Below are 15892 nucleotides of genomic sequence, written 5' to 3'. Positions count from 1 at the left end.
ATCTCATTATTCATCTCCACAGTTCCAGCAACGTGCTTGGCTCGTAACTAAAAGATAAACTGAGATCTGCACTGCTGAGGCTCTAGAATCTAACAGGATTGTGACAGGAAATGAGACTCTGGATTCAGTGGGCAACCATTGCTATCCAGTTTAACTCCGATCTTGTTGCTTTTCATTTCTTAAGGGAGGGCAGGGGAAAGTATTTAGGAATATTTCGAAAGCAGGAGAAAAAAATGGAATTTCCAAACCTTATCCTTCCGTTCTTTTTCTCTATTCTGTCAGATTGTCTGAAACCGTTAGAGCCTAAACGGAAACTTCTACCAAATGTGGTCGTAATATGGATTTTTATTAAATTAACAAAGGTTTTTATTGGAAGCATCAAACATCTACTTGAAAAATGGTGCATGTGGCTAATACTACTTTGGGCCCAACTCTCAACTGTAAGCAGGCATCAAAATGGAGTGAGCTGCAGTTGGGTGGCATTGGCCGAAGCCGGGACCGAAGCTCAGGATGGAAACGCTGCTGCCTGCACCCGCCGGCTGCTGCCCTTGCGCTCTTCCAAGCTGCCCAAGACATAGCAGTGTGTTATTAAAACATTCCTTCTGGAGAAGAAGTTACAAAACCTCCTAAACTTGTGCTTTTAGATGGGATATATTTGGTTTTTTTGTATCTGGCAATATGTAAGGAGAAAGGGGGAAATAAGAGAAAGGCTAAAGGCTGATGCCTGTGAGCAGAAATTGTTACTGATGGAAGTTTTATCAAATTTAACAATGGTTTGTGTGTTGCAACACTTATTTAGGGGATGGAGTTGGGTGGGAAAACATTTCTAATTAAACCCATGGGGGAAGAAAGATGTATCCAAATAACTCTGTCCTAAGTTCCTGGGTGGTTTTCTTCTCTCTACAGGGTCTTTTATCCAGCCTTGTCAAACTGACTAGTTTAACACTGGCCAGGAACTGCTTCCAGTCCTATCCTGTGGGTGGCCCGTCCCAGTTCTCCACAATCTACTCTCTCAATATGGAGCACAACCGCATCAATAAAATCCCCTTTGGAATTTTCTCTAGAGCTAAAGTATTAAGTAAGCTGAACATGAAGGTGAGGCACAGAAACATGCTACTGTGTGTAAAATCAATGAGGAGCACTGTTTGCTGCTCCATGAATTCTGGCAAACTTTAAGATATAAAGAGTGGATTTATCACGCTGAAGTGAACACTGCTGCTGTCGCAGAAACAACTCTGTACTAGTTTAAAATGTACTATCGAAGGTGCTATTGGTTTGTTTTTATTTTTGTTAGTTAAGCTTTTGTCACGTTTGCTCGAGTTTGAACAATGAAAATAAGGAGATTGGTTGCAAAGCTCCTGAATATTCACACAGGACACGAGCATTTAGAGGAGCTTATTTCTTTTCCCCCTCTACTGTTACAGTTTAGATTATAAACTAAATTACATAATATATCTTTTTAGAATATATTCTTTCAGAGCCTAAATTTGAAGACTTTTGGCAGTAGCTGTAAAGCGCAGAAAAAGAACCTTTAAATCTGTGCAATGTATACTTAGTGAAGAGAACTAGAGAAAAGAGGTGTTTTTCTACAAATGGATGTTTAAAATTTTTACATGATTTTAAAGAAATAAATAATGTCTGAGCAGTATCTGTGGTCAGTTACTGTTTTAGACTATCTTTTGGCACAAGTGGATTCTCCATCTGCATAAGACCATTTTTATCACATACTGGTTTGTAACTTTGCATGTTTGCCAGGACTTTGTATGACCTGAGTTTTAGGCTTTGGGTTTTTTTTTTTTTAGTGTCTGGGATAGATCAAATGTGTAGCTGCATTTTGAACAGTAAGATATTCTGTTTAATTTAAGATGCTTTTACTCTGAGCCGTTAAAGTGTATTTCCTCTGTGGTGTGTGTGGTAGAATTTTTTTCAAGTTTGCTGAAAGCACCATTGTAAGCTATGGTGAATTTTCTGTTCTTTCCCTCATCCTCTCCATTGTATTCAGCAAAGATAGGACAAAAAAAAAAATGTTTTAACTACTGGGATGTGTGAAATTTTGAGAATTATGTACTTTTAGTATTTCCACTTCGGTTCACATTAGTAACACAGAGTCAGTTCTGTTACTGTAGGTTGGAATCCCTTGTTATGTTTTGAGGAATGTGAAAAATATTTGGCTTGTTATCAACATTTTATTCTTCTGATTTAATTATCTACTATTCTGTTATGAAGTATTTTATAAGCAGTTTGTTTAATCTCTCTGATGCCATGCTGATTTCTTGTAAACACAGACCCTAAATGTTTGATATGTTAAATCACAGGACAATCAGCTGACCTCTCTCCCCTTGGACTTTGGGACTTGGACTAGTATGGTAGAACTGAACTTAGCGACTAATCAGCTCACAAAAATCCCTGAGGATGTATCTGGGCTTGTTTCTCTTGAGGTGAGAACAGTATACGTGAACAGCTAAGTGAATCCCTGCAAATAGGAGTTCCTTACTTCAGGTTTAAGTAATATTACTTTTTGGTCAAACAAAGCCGACTGTATACATGTATGTAGACTATTTAAATAGATGTGTTGCATCTTTTTATGGTTGTTGTCAACAGCTTTTTGAATGTTCGTCGGGCTATATGTGAGTGTTTGTGTGCAAAGGGCTAAGTGCATATGTCTTTAACTACGTAGGAAGAAAATTTTTCTCAACAGAAAGTTACCGTTGTAAGTGAAACGGCACTGAACTCAGTTAGATTCCTGGAGAGATCCAAAATCTTAATAAAACAGCCTACAGCCAGAGGTGGCTTGAACGTAGCACTGTGAACCTTTTAGGCAGCCATATGGGAATTCTCAGCTTTTGAGGGAAAGAACTCATAGGTTGAAACTGTGAACTAAATCTGTCGTGTCCCCTAGTCTAATTTCCCAAGGTCCCATTAGCAGAGACAAACGTAATTGCCTTGGAGAGACATAAAGACAGAGATGCTTGTTGGGGCAGCTGAGGGGACTTCATAGTCTCCGTGAGTAGCTGGGAAAGTTCTGTAAAAGTACAATAGCAAATGGTGTGTTTGAAATGGCAGATTTCCAGTGTGACTGCAACTCTGAATAATTAATAATTCCTGTAGTTTAGGGCAAAAATGCTATGGCAGAGTAATAACTATTTAGTAACCCAGTTCCCTTTAAGTTAAGGCTGTGATTGATGTGATTGGGAAGTTAGTAACCTCTAACAACTGGGTTTGCCTGTGGTCTGCCAGCTGCCGAAGCTGGAGAGCCACGCAGTCTGCAGACCCGTTAGAGCTATTTGTCTCTGTAATTAAAGAATCAAATACAAAGAACTGCTTGGGCAGTGTTTACGCAAAAGTGAAGGTTCCCACAGCAGTGCTAAGTCAACTGCATTGCATGTAGGTAATATTTTCTGTTCCTGCCTTTGTTTCTTGATATGCAATTATAATGTTACTATTCTTATCATTCCATGAATATCACAGTGCATAAAGGCAGGTCACTGAAATACTGCTTGTGCTAATGTTAAGATTTTAGCTTTTATTAATTTTGATTTTCACTTTGACTTTTAGCCGTGTTTTCTATTCTGTTCCTGCCTTCAGTGTTTCCACGTTACGTGAAGCTAGTGAGAATTGGGAGTGGTAGAAGCCAAGCGTTTGCGACCTTGGCTGGCTTAGCAGGGAGCTGTGCCTGGCTAGCGTGAGGGTCCGCACTGGGTGCCTTCTTAAATAATTAGATAATAGCATTGTTTAATTGGTAATGAATTACCTTACTACTTGCTGTGTTTGTTTATTTCTAAGGACTGTGAAACTTCTCTAGAGGAGAAATGTTGTGCTAGTGTAACCCCTGTTAACCTCCTTGTGGTATAACGAATAAATCTGTTAACTGACATTGCAAATAAGGATCCATTTCTTGAACCTAGGTTATTTATAATTCAATTTAAAAAGGAGGAGAAAACCAAGAAGATAACACTCTAGTAGGGGGGAGTGTGATAGGAAACCATTTTGGAAAGCCAGAGGATATCTACGCAGTGTTCTGATCTGAATGCTCCGGTCTGTGTGCTCTACGCAGTGTTCTGATCTGCTGCTCCTAACCGAAGGGATGGAGGGAGTAGAGGAAATGTTAAGCTTCTAAAGGAGCGCTTGGCAAGCACAGCAAATAATGTAAAACCTGGTTATGAAGTATCTATAAGGCAGGATAACAAGAGTAAAGGAAGGCCAGAGAGAAATTATTGCTCTTTAGTTATTTGAAGAAATAAGGTGTTCTTTGATTTTGCTCTGCAATTATTATTACATAACATAATACTTAAAATAATTCTGTCATAAATCTATGTATCATTATACAGTTAAAAAAAATGGTGTTACTCACTGATTTGATTGTTTAATCTTTCCAGTTTGCTTCCATAATTTGAAAGTTGACTAATCTTGGACTTCATTACTTGAAAATAAAAACCGATCCTGTCTTAATTGTTATTTACTAATTATGCTGCTGAAATTCTATGGTTTGTTTGTTGTTTTTTTTTTTCCTGAGGTTCTCATCTTGTCAAACAATCTCCTAAAGAAACTTCCCCATGGAATTGGAAATCTGCGGAAACTCCGAGAGTTAGATCTAGAGGAAAACAAACTGGAATCCTTGCCAAATGAAATAGCTTACCTCAAGGATCTGCAGGTGAAACAATAATTGGCCAAGATAAACATCTTGTGTCCTTTATTTACACCGTGCTGATTTAATTACAGCTATTTTGATGAGGAAAACTGTTTGGAACGTAGAACCAAAAGTCAAGAATCTTGCACAACTTAACCCACAGTCTGTCCCTGCTAGTTTTTCAACTTATCTGTTAATATTGATCAAACAAATTTTGAAGACTTTAACTATTTGTATGATGAGTACAGTACTGCCATGGGAATAGTCTCTGATTTCAGTCGTGTTCCTGAAAGCTTTCATATTTAGGCACGTGTTTTACTGTGCACTATTTTATTTTTACGCTTATTGTGCTTAATATAGGTCTGAAATGTTGTTGAAGGGTAAAAAGCTTCTTATTCAGATGCTGGAGAGTAGAACCCAACAATTTATCAGCTATATATCTCGTTACTTGCTGTCATTAGAAGCAAAAGTCATTAAGTTAATTTCTAAAAATGTGTTTTTCCCTTAGAAATTGGTTCTCACTAATAATCAGTTGACCACGCTTCCCAGAGGTATTGGTCACCTTACCAATCTGACGCACCTTGGGCTCGGAGAGAATCTTCTCACACACCTTCCTGAGGAAATTGGTAAGAACCCTTTTTTCTGGTTTTATACCGTGTGCCTCGGTCCAAGCAGTTACTAACACAGAAGACGGGCATCTACTGTGCTCCGAAGTAGAGGCCACAAAATTCATGTGAAACTTCTATTATAGATATACACAACTTAATGTGAAGCACGTGCCACAGGAACAGCGCTGTAGGGTATGATCTTTATCTTGCTGAACTGTAGTGAAACGAACAGTCTAGGTTTTTTCAGTTCTTCTACAGATAGCTGCCAAACACGCACCAACCCAAAATGGTGGGACTCCTTTTCTCTCCATGTTCTCCCACAGATCACGCATTATCAGTCATTTGACTTCATAATCCTGCTCTTGGAAAGAGGTCTGTGTCAGACACACTGGTCTTGTGTAAGGTGTAGACAGGTGAAGCAAATGTTTCTGCTCTGCACACACTCTGTTTATAGACCGTCATATTGTTTTTCACCTTGATGAGATAAGAAAAGGAAGTGAAGAGGAAGAAATCTATAGAAAGAAAGGGAAGAATAAGATTCTTTTTGTCTACTTGATGCATCCAGAGAAAATGGAATTCGGAGCATCTGAAACTAAGAGCCCCTGTTTCTTTTATAGTCAGTTATAAGTACCTCCAGAGCATGATTCTGAGCACTTAAGACTTACAGTTAGAGCTCGTTATGGAAGAAGAAATGATGAGAGAAGCAAAGCAAAATGTGGTCAGAAGCAGTGATGTGCAGATGAAGCAGGCTGGGACACGGTCGGCCCCTCCTGGCATCTTTAGTGAAAAGCCCTTCTGGCTTCCACTGATGTTGTATGTGCCTCTGTGAGAGGGCCCTAAACCACTCTAAATCTGGAGCTTTGTCATTTAGTTTGTAAGTTAGTGGAGAGAATTTGGATGCTGTGGAAACAAGCTGCAGAATTAAAATACGTAAGTAAACTTGAAATAGTATTGGAGGAGTCCAATTTGGTTGTTAAAGCTGGGTCATCTTAACAGATTAGAGAATAGATAACTATTTTCAGATGTGACTGCTTTGACCAAAGTTATCCCGTTTTTTCTTAGCCTTTCCTTTTTGTTGGTTTTCCTTGAGTCCTGGCTACTGCTTTCTCTTACGAAAGATGAAATAGTCTTTCAGGTTACAGGAGATGTTTATGGTAAATAAGATGGGAAAATGGGCAATGTTTTGAGGAGGAGTTGTGAATTTGGAATATATTTCAAAGATATGAATTACTTTTGATATTTTAATTGCTGTGGAGAAATGGAAGTCTTAAGAAAGAAGAAATTAGTCTGTTTTCCATCTCCTGATTAGTCTATGTTATGGTATCTGTAGTAGAGGCAGGCTGTAAAATGTGAATTCAGGAGGAATTTTTCACACAGGTTTGTTCCATTTAATAAATTCACTGCTGTGCAGAGATCTTTCCTGCTTTCTTCCTGTGGTTCATTATGGTTAAAGCTTCAAGTCTTTAATGTATTGGTTCTAATTAAATAAAAGGTATGGTATATATCTTTATAGAGACAATAAGTACTGTATGGTATAAATATTTTCTAGGCCCACTTAACTGGATACATATTCAACGTTGCCTGGAATTGCAAAGCACTTGGCGGAACAGTTAGGGTGAAGTCCCTCTCTGTTCTCTTATTCTGTGGGTTCTCAATTCAGTTGGTACCTAAGGGAGATGTAGCAATGGATATTTTTACAGGGAAAGTAAAGCAGATTGGTTCTTGCTTAGGTTCCAGTGCTTGAAAATAGGAGTTTAGAGTCACTGACTCTAGATTCTACATAGTAAAGAATCTTCAAGTGGACTTAGAGCTTCTGTCTAAAAGTTATAAACTGCATGAGTCAAAAATATACTACTTTGTATTATTTTATTTTAACCAGGTACACTGGAGAATCTGGAAGAACTGTATTTGAATGACAACCCCAATCTGCACAGCCTTCCCTTTGAGCTGGCTCTTTGCAGCAAACTGTCAATAATGAGTATTGAGAACTGCCCGCTCAGCCACCTTCCACCTCAGATTGTGGCAGGAGGACCCTCCTTCATCATTCAGTTCCTAAAAATGCAGGGACCATATCGTGCCATGGTCTGATGCTAATCGGATTGTCCAATACACTGTACAAAATACAAACTGCATTAATGTTGTAATTGTCTGTATATGTATATATAATATAATATATGTGTTTTATATTATATTATATATATATAAATATATAAATAATATAAAAAGGCAAATTTAAGACTGCATTATGTGTTTCTGCTAATAGAGGAATCATAGCCATTTAGATTTTTTTTATTCTGTAAAAATGCTTGTCTAAGTTTTCTTTGCTGAATTTGATGGAAGTTGTCTGAATAATCTGGAAATGCCAGTTCATTTAAAGCAATTGCCAATGAACTCAAAGTTTAAATTTAAGGGACAAAAATAGTTTTGCTTAGATTTACTTTCAGTTAAGAGAAATGTATAACCTTTATATAATGAATTCTTCTGTTTTCCTCCCTTTTTTTTTTTGTGTCAAAACCTGAAAGGGTCATGTGTCCTGAGGTTGGGATTTTCTTTTAACTTATTTTGAGATTTGAAGCAAATGGTGTTTTTATATTGTTTACAGTCAGAGTAAATCACTGGATTTTGTTTTATTCTGATTTGCTCTGTTTTAATCAATCGTATCTAGAATTTATATGCCTCTGCTGATGAATTTTTATCAACTGGTTTGTATGCTAAAAACATATACTCATCAGAACAACTGGCAGGTGAAAAGGATGCAGTCAAAACAAAAGGAAAGGAAAAGGAAAAAAAAGCTTGAATTCCTTTAAGTCTTGCTTCCCTGAGTTATCAGTTGCAGGCACAACATATCTGAACTGAGCCTTTTGCGGTTGGTCTTTTCTAGCACAAGTAAACCTTTTCAGATTGGTAAAAACGTTGAGTATACTCAGTGAAGAGCGGTTTTCATTTTGTGAAGTAACAATTCCATGAGGTCTAACAGTACAGTTAAGTGGCAAGGAAATAATATATATGTACATTTTTATTACAATGTTGAGTCATAAACTACAACAGGCAATTTTAAGGATTCCTTATAGTCCTTGTACAATAAATGAATGTGTCTTACTTTTAAACACTGCAATATATGTAAGTTTTAAGGTTGGTTAACAATGTACTATGGTTTTATATCTTGACTTGCCTTGTACCTCCTTCCATTATGGAACTTCTGTGTCCAAGCACAATATCTTCACACTGTGCTGTTTTGCTGCTGAACTAAATGCACTTTTCCCCACAGCTGGGGCACTTGCTTCAAAATATTCAGTTCAGTATCTTGATTATTCTTTTTTAACTTCATCCTATCTGTTTCAGTATTAAACCGATCTATTAAAAAAGAATCACCCACCTTTTTCATTTGTGCATAGGTATTCTCTTCTCAAGACAAACACTGTAAATAGTGGACATTCAGTTTTGTCATGACTCTTGGTGGCTTAAAAGGCAGAGGATGCTTCAGGGAGATTTACGCTATCGCTGCACTGGTAGGGCCAGTTGTCCTTTTTCAGGAGGGTAGGAACTCGAGGCGATTGCATTCCACGGTTACTCAAGAACTGCCCAGTTTATACTCGTTGGAATTGCTGCTGGGGAATTGAGTTAGAGGATTGTAACTGTTGAATAAAATCAAATCAGCTGATGCCACGGGAAGTCTTTTTCATATGCAGAAGTTTGGGGAATATTATTTCCGGCTTTTAGGCACACATTCTTAGACGTATCCCCTTGATCTATTTGCATTCTGTTTCGTCGTATATATTTTCATTAACAAGGAGTAAGTTTAAATGGAAGGCAGGTGGAGATATAAAACCTTAGAGGGCTTAAACATGCTGTAAAACTAATGTAGATGTCACTGGATTTTACTAAGTAATGTTCTTTTCTTTCTCTCACACTGTCTCTCTGTCATGCCCCCCCTTCTTTATTTTTACATCTACTGCAGATTTTCGGTTTAGACTTTAGGTTACAAAAGGCTTGTTCCTTATGGTTCTGCCCGAGGTTAATCTTTTTCAGCATTAAGGCGTTAAGATATGAAGATGCTGAAATGCTTAGTATCAAGACTGTAATCTAACTTCTGAATATACTGCTAAATCCACATTTGAACCCTCAGATCGCTAGGGGAAACTGATTTGATTAATATGGTTCCTTAAAACAAAAGTGGCGACCCCTTGTGTTTTCAAGCATCTTGGTCTCATTCCCTGTCTTGCTCCTCAATCCTATTTTTATAAGAGCCGACAGGATTGAATTTGTTTAGTTTGTAAATATGTTGATTATTCACCTTATTAAGGTACATGGTTGATAACTGTATGATTGGAGCTGACCCTCTCTTGCATAAGTTCCTGTGGAGAAGTTGGCTAACAAAATAGCGCTCGTTACACTTGCTTAAAAACAAACTATTCTTTTCATTACACTTATAGGAATAAAGCAAGCTATGTTTTAATTAATTATTATATTAAAACCAGGATTTTTTTTTCAAACTATCTTTGTACTAGTATGGTTGTTGCAATGCCAGATAATCCTGAGCCCTGTTTTAGGACTTTTATTTTATACATTCTGAGGGACACGTTTATTTTTTTCGGTGTCTTGAGAGATTTGAATAAAAGCAGTGCGAGAGAAGTTCTGGTACAGGAGAAACTAACTCGGAAGAATTTGAAAAGTTCTTTGAAATAATACAAAATTTTAAGTATTAAATGTGTGAGATGGATTGGGAATAGAGGCATATAAACCTGTGTAAGTACATACATAGATTTATATCTACCCCTGTACACAGGTGTGTGTAAATCCAACTGTTTTGATCATTCAAAAGTGTCTTCCATCCTGAAATAAGACTTGCATTTCTCAGGATGTTGGGTTGTTAACTGATAGAGTTTCTAAATTGTCTTTGGTGCCTGATGATGTTCAGTTGGGCACATGTGCTGGCTTATACCTGTTGAAGTATTTTATTTGGCCCAGTCAGTTAAAGTATGAATGGAAAGAACTTCATCCTGACAAGCGTATCTACACACACATACACATATGTATACGTGCATCCGTGTATGTATGGAAGCAGACAATATGGAGAAATTAATTCTTTATGGCATCTTTGAAGACAAGATAGAGAGACAGGCGATTCCTAGATTATTAAATTGTATAATATTGTATTAAATCTTTATCCTCCTTGGTGTATTGGGGGAAGTAATCTAGAAGGGTTGTTGAAAAGTGTGAGTTGTTACTTTGAGTGAAAATTATAACTTTGATTTCTCGCCTATATACAAAATACCAATTTGTATGTGTCTGTGCCTATGTACATAAGAATATGTACGTATACACGTGCCCCGTAAAGACACTATCCTGAATCACGCCTTGATTTAACAAGCTAAACTACTGTACCACAGACTATATAGTATTATGGAAGTTTGGTAAAGTGTAAAGCAGATTAGGGATTTGTTAAATAATGAAAAGAAGGAATAATTGCAATTGTGACTCCTGTTGGTCACATTGGGCTTAAATTTACTAAATAGAAAGTTGTTTGGTAATTCTTTGCAGCAATGTTTTCTTTTAGTATAAACCCGTTAAAGTTTTGTCTCTGGCTGTCCCCTATTAAAGGTTCCTCACTAAAATTGTCAGTATAAAAGCAGTGGAAATGCTGCATGTGAAGTTGGGTCATACAGTTGTGTAATTGGTACTTTCCCATTTGCCAGATGCTATTGGAAACTTTGAAATCCATATCCATTTCTTAGAAAGAGATTTGGGTTGTAGAATATTTGCTTCAGTGCCTCTCTTGGATGTAAGGTTTTCTTTGCAGTTTTGTCCACTTTTTGCTAATGTGTGAGAAAGTGCATGTTCAGGCTTCTTGAAGGTCGTGTTTGCTCATGTACGTGATTAAGTAAATTAGTACCCAAACTGTCTGGCTGGTTAGCACTTAAACCCATTGTGTCACCTGGAATTCAAGTATCGTCTTTAATCCTGGGAGTTAGAAAAATACCTTTTAAAATACCTTTTATTTAACAATGAGAAAACTGGGAGATTATTTTATCTTTACATTTTGTTAAAATAATATAAACAAACAACCAAAAATGAGTTAAATTTCTGAATCAGTACAAACCCATATCAGGGAAGCCTTCGTGTCTGGATGCAACTAACATTTTCATGTAGTCAGGATCACACCTCAGTTGTGTCAAATCGGCATGCCAGAATAGCTTCTAAATAGAAATGTGCAGTTGGTAGTAATTTGCACAACACAAATGGAAGGCATAGTAAGGACAACTAGAAAAAAACAGTAGTATCTACAACTGGCATTTGTTTTTACTTTAGCAAAGATCAGAAAATTATGTTTATTGTTCTGATGTTTTGGTCTTAACCAGGACTGCACAGGACTTCTGCTGTGGAAACATACCAGACCACACTAATTTTGTGGTTAAAAGCTAAACAAGAGTGTAAGCAGTCTACAAAAAATGTACTTTTAATCTGAATTATTGTAATGTTGATTGTTATGTCTATGTAAAAGATTGCCTTGCTTTTTTATAAGAGTCATTCTGTATCAATGCATTCATTATAAATAGTATATTTGTAAATAAGCTGCCACTGAGTCTTTTGGAAGTTTTCTAGTATTTCTAGTCTAACATTAATTTGGATGTAAGTTGTATTTTTGCAGTGCCCCAAATTACCAAGACCTGCTTTCTCATTGTATACTCATCCCTCTTTATAAGCTTTTTTTTTTAAAGTAAAATATAGATTTTCATGTATAGCAATTACAGGAAACTTCGAAAGTTGCATGACGGTAACTGCTTTACTCAGTCATGTAATTGGACACCTGTTATAAAGCAAATGTTGGTAAATCTTTTACTTTCACTTTGTTCTAATACAGTGGGGCATATAGGAAAAAAAAAACCCAAGCCTTTCTCTCTGGAAGGGAAAATGAATCTTGGGTTTCAGTGCAAAATACATTTCAACAATAACAAAATTAAAGTAGATATAGAATTCTGGTGCTTATAAGACACCTGCATTTAAACTTCTGGTTTAATTAAAGACAATATTGCCAAGCTGACATGGCAGCTCTAAACTGACGTCTTTTAACTCCATGAAGCTCATTATGATAGACATTGTTTCAAGGAGGTCATGCTTACATCATGTTCTACAAACACAAAAGTGCTAATATCCTTTGAAATCAGAATAGGAAGGCTTAGCAGTTCGGAGATGATGATGGTGATGGCACCAGTGTACTTACTGTGTCTCGTTGCTTTAAAAACTGGAATGGGTTCTCACAGTGTGCAGCAATAATCCGAGTCCTTACATCAGATCTCTGCTGATTAAAATCAATAGAGGGTCTGATCAAACTGCCTAACAATCTCCGAGTTGAGTTGATCCCTGTTCCTGTAAGTGATCCGGCACTCTGAACCGAGCTAAGGAGTTGGGCAGCTTCATCATGAAGGTGATATTGGACCATATCCATCCCCCCCGTGTCTGACAGGGCTGAGTGGCAGCTGTGTATGAAACATAACAGGTTCCTCTGCTCAGGACCTCACCAACCAGAGTCTGAAGGGCTTGCAAAGAGGGAAGCAGCATCTGCCTCACTGTGCTTAGTACCCCTTGATAGATTAGGAAAATTCACAGAAGAAAGTGCTTTCTTTTTCTTTTTAATCCGAAATCAATTTGTATTTCTGGCCTCTGCAATATCCTGTGTCTAACAATTCTACAATATAATTATGTGCCGAGTGAAAAAGTACTTCCTTTTGCTTGTTTCAAACCACACCACCTTATTTCATTTGTTTACTCCTAGTTCTTACATTCTGAGAAATTTGTGAACAGTCTTTTTTCTGTTCATCTGCTTTTTAGTGCTCTTGATGTTTTTTCCCCTCAAATGGCAGTGTTTTTTCTCCAAGTCAAAGTTCTACTTTTTTAGCTTCTATTCAAACAAAATCTCTTCCATTCTGTGATAATTCTTGTTGCCTTTCTCCGTAGTTTTCTAGCCCCAGCTCTGATTCTTTTTCCTAGTTCATGGCCTTTGACAAGTTACCTTATTCTTGTTTACTTCTAGTTTGTGAAACAGAAGTACAGCTCACTTTTGAAAATTAAAGTTGAGTGGGCGATAAAGTTTAGTGCTAAACTCTAGAGGGGAATAATCCCACTAGGCAATGATCAGGTTGGTCTTTAGACTTCAGATGCAAGCCACCCACTGCAGTGATGAATTGTTTCCTCTGATTGGCTATATTAGCTATAACTGTTTTTCATCTCTTGCAACTAGTTTTGAGAAACAAAATTAATATTAAATTTAGCATAAGTATGGTGATTTAAATAATGCCAGGATTTAAAATCCTCTGTTGATGCCAGTACGAGTGCGTAGTTTTGGAAGGTGTGACTTTTGATGATTTTAGCTGGCCTTTTTAAACTGTCAAAGCTCAACACTTTCTGATAATATTGGGCAATTTCTAGTGTTGTTTCTTTGGAAGAGAAGTTGAAGACTGGCAGCACGCTGGTTGAGTTTCATTTTCCTCCTTGAATCCTTTGCAGAAAGTTATGTAAGAAACTTCCACAATTTAAAAGAAGAAGCATCCCCTGCTCCAGGAGCATCTTGTTGATAATCGGTGTCAGCCAGACAGTGCTCGGCAGCCACCAGGACTGGGGGGAAACTTGCTGGTCATGACCCCTTTCTATTGAAATGATTGAAGCGAGCATCCACAGATGAGCCTGGCCTCAGAAGAACAACACATGGCTCTAATTGAGTGAAAAGTGAAGAAAACGTCTTGTTTCTGGCACTCTGTGTCCTAAAGGCTGTTTTAAAGGCCTCAAAATGTGCAGACGGCGTCTTGTGTGACTCTGGCGAGACAAACAGATTACATGTTTGTGTAATTAATCCAGCCTAAGTGCTTCGGGATACCAAGTCTCCCAGTGTCGCTCTCCTACTTTCCACTGATGGGAAGTTGTGGACTTAGATACCTACAATAAGTGTTTAGTGTGCAAATACTGTACAAAATCTGGATGCCGGGCAGCTTTCTAGACTATAGCTGGTGCTTTGAACTCTTGTGTGGTGGCAACAGCAGAAAGTAGGTGTTAAAGGGCTGGAGGTGGTTAGCTTTGATACAATTAGAAAGGGCTGAGTGCCTTGAAAGCTAATTTGTTTTGTTTTTGCAAGCCATCTCAGTCAAATAAAATACATCATCTCTTCCTACAAGCCTTGCCTTGCTTAGGATTGTAAGAGTGGGAGATAATTTGATTACCGAGATCAAATGATGATGGTTTAGAGGAGGAGCCATCTGGAGTATTTGAGTGAGCAGCTGGCAGCCCAGGCTGCACAGTTAATGATCTGACTGTATGCCTTGCAATTATTTTTTTTTTCCACTGCAAAACCTTTTAAGAGTCTTTAGAGATCAGTCCACCCCACTGCCTCTGAGTAAGATGCTATCTGCAAAATTGCACACAAGTGTTCCCGGTTAAAAGCTCTCTCCGCAACACCCTCTTCTGCCTTTCTATTGGTAAAGTATTTCTTTGTTAAGACTCCTAATGAATCCTTAATTTGCTGTAGTTTAGTAGTTGCTTCACTTGACCTCAGTAGTAGCTGGTTTGCTTTTTGTCCTGCCTTTTTTTTTTTTTTCAGCTGTGCTGCCAGGACCGATTTCCAAACTTCATGTGGGCAATTTTAATGGAAGTACATTTTTCCGCGAAAGTCTTAAACCGTTGCTTGAACACAGACATGGTAAATATAATGCCGTGACTATATGACTTCTCTCTATATGACCCAAGTCTTTTGAGTGTCCTTCAGCTTTTCCCAGTCCTTGCCAACTGTGTTAACCAAGTGGGAAGTTAAACTGAGAGGTCAGAAATCATCTGTCCTTGCCAGCATAGCAGAAGGCAACAAATTCAGCTAGGTAAGGAGCTGCTGGTCATCGAGGCAGCTCTGATTTCAGCCTTTTTAATCTTCTCCAAGTAAAGTACTTCTTTATAGGCCTGCCAGGCATTTCCAGCCTCCCAGAAAGTCACATGAGAAAGCACCATACGGTTCTGGTGTGAGGAACCAGGAGAGATTCCCAGCAGCACTGGAGTCAGGGATTTGCCTGAAATGGTTGCAAGGCACTGGAGGAAATTCCCTAAAAGCAAGTTGAGCAAAGCGGTAAGCGGGTCCCCTGCAGCAGCATCTCCTGGTGGGTGCTGTTGATAGCCCACACCCAGCTGCAGCTCCAGAGAGAGCCTCCCCCCCGGCAGGAGATCGCAGCCAAGATTCTTGGGGCTGTGGCTCCACCAGATGGATGGTCCTGGACCCAGGCCACCTCCTCTTGCGAAGAAGCTTTTGAAATTTGGGATGGGGGGGGGTGTGATATCACATTGAAACAGAACTGTAGTTGGAAGTAGCCAAATCCTTCATGAGAAGGAGGGGATTTTCTAGCAGTGTCTGGGTTTTTTGCTGTGAGCTCTTGCAGTTCACATCTGATTTCGTCCTCTCCACTTGTGCTCTTTCCTCCCATTTCTCCTACTTCAGATTTCCCTCTTTTTGCAAACAGCCTTTTATCTCACCCTGGTGCTTCTCACACCGTGCTGAGCTGAAGTAAATGGAGATGGGCCGGGTGAAGGGCAAAAAAAACGGTGTGGAACCAGTGGCTTCTGATCTGTATACCTGTTGGCACATCCAGGTCCTCTTCTGAGCCTGCTTTGTAGGGGTTGCAAGCCC

At 38.3% G+C, this 15892-nt stretch overlaps 1 protein-coding gene across 2 annotated transcripts in view; it reads left to right on the top strand.

Moving 5' to 3' along the window:
- SHOC2 (SHOC2 leucine rich repeat scaffold protein) overlaps positions 1 to 14761 on the top strand; it is a 72428-nt gene extending 57667 nt beyond the window's left edge. For both annotated transcript variants that reach the window (XM_054071648.1, XM_054071647.1), the window contains exons 5-9: positions 907 to 1095; positions 2316 to 2438; positions 4514 to 4651; positions 5136 to 5253; positions 7115 to 14761. In XM_054071648.1, coding sequence (XP_053927623.1) covers positions 907 to 1095; positions 2316 to 2438; positions 4514 to 4651; positions 5136 to 5253; positions 7115 to 7323 — 777 coding nt within the window. In that variant the 3' untranslated portion in view covers positions 7324 to 14761. The remainder of the gene's footprint in view (positions 1 to 906; positions 1096 to 2315; positions 2439 to 4513; positions 4652 to 5135; positions 5254 to 7114) is intronic.
- Positions 14762 to 15892: the final 1131 nt, after the last annotated feature.

The sequence above is a fragment of the Cuculus canorus genome, chromosome 7 (genome assembly GCF_017976375.1).
Source record: "Cuculus canorus isolate bCucCan1 chromosome 7, bCucCan1.pri, whole genome shotgun sequence".
NCBI lineage: Eukaryota > Metazoa > Chordata > Aves > Cuculiformes > Cuculidae > Cuculus > Cuculus canorus.
Note: the sequence above shows the minus strand (reverse complement) of the source record. Positions and strands in the feature narration are given on the sequence as shown.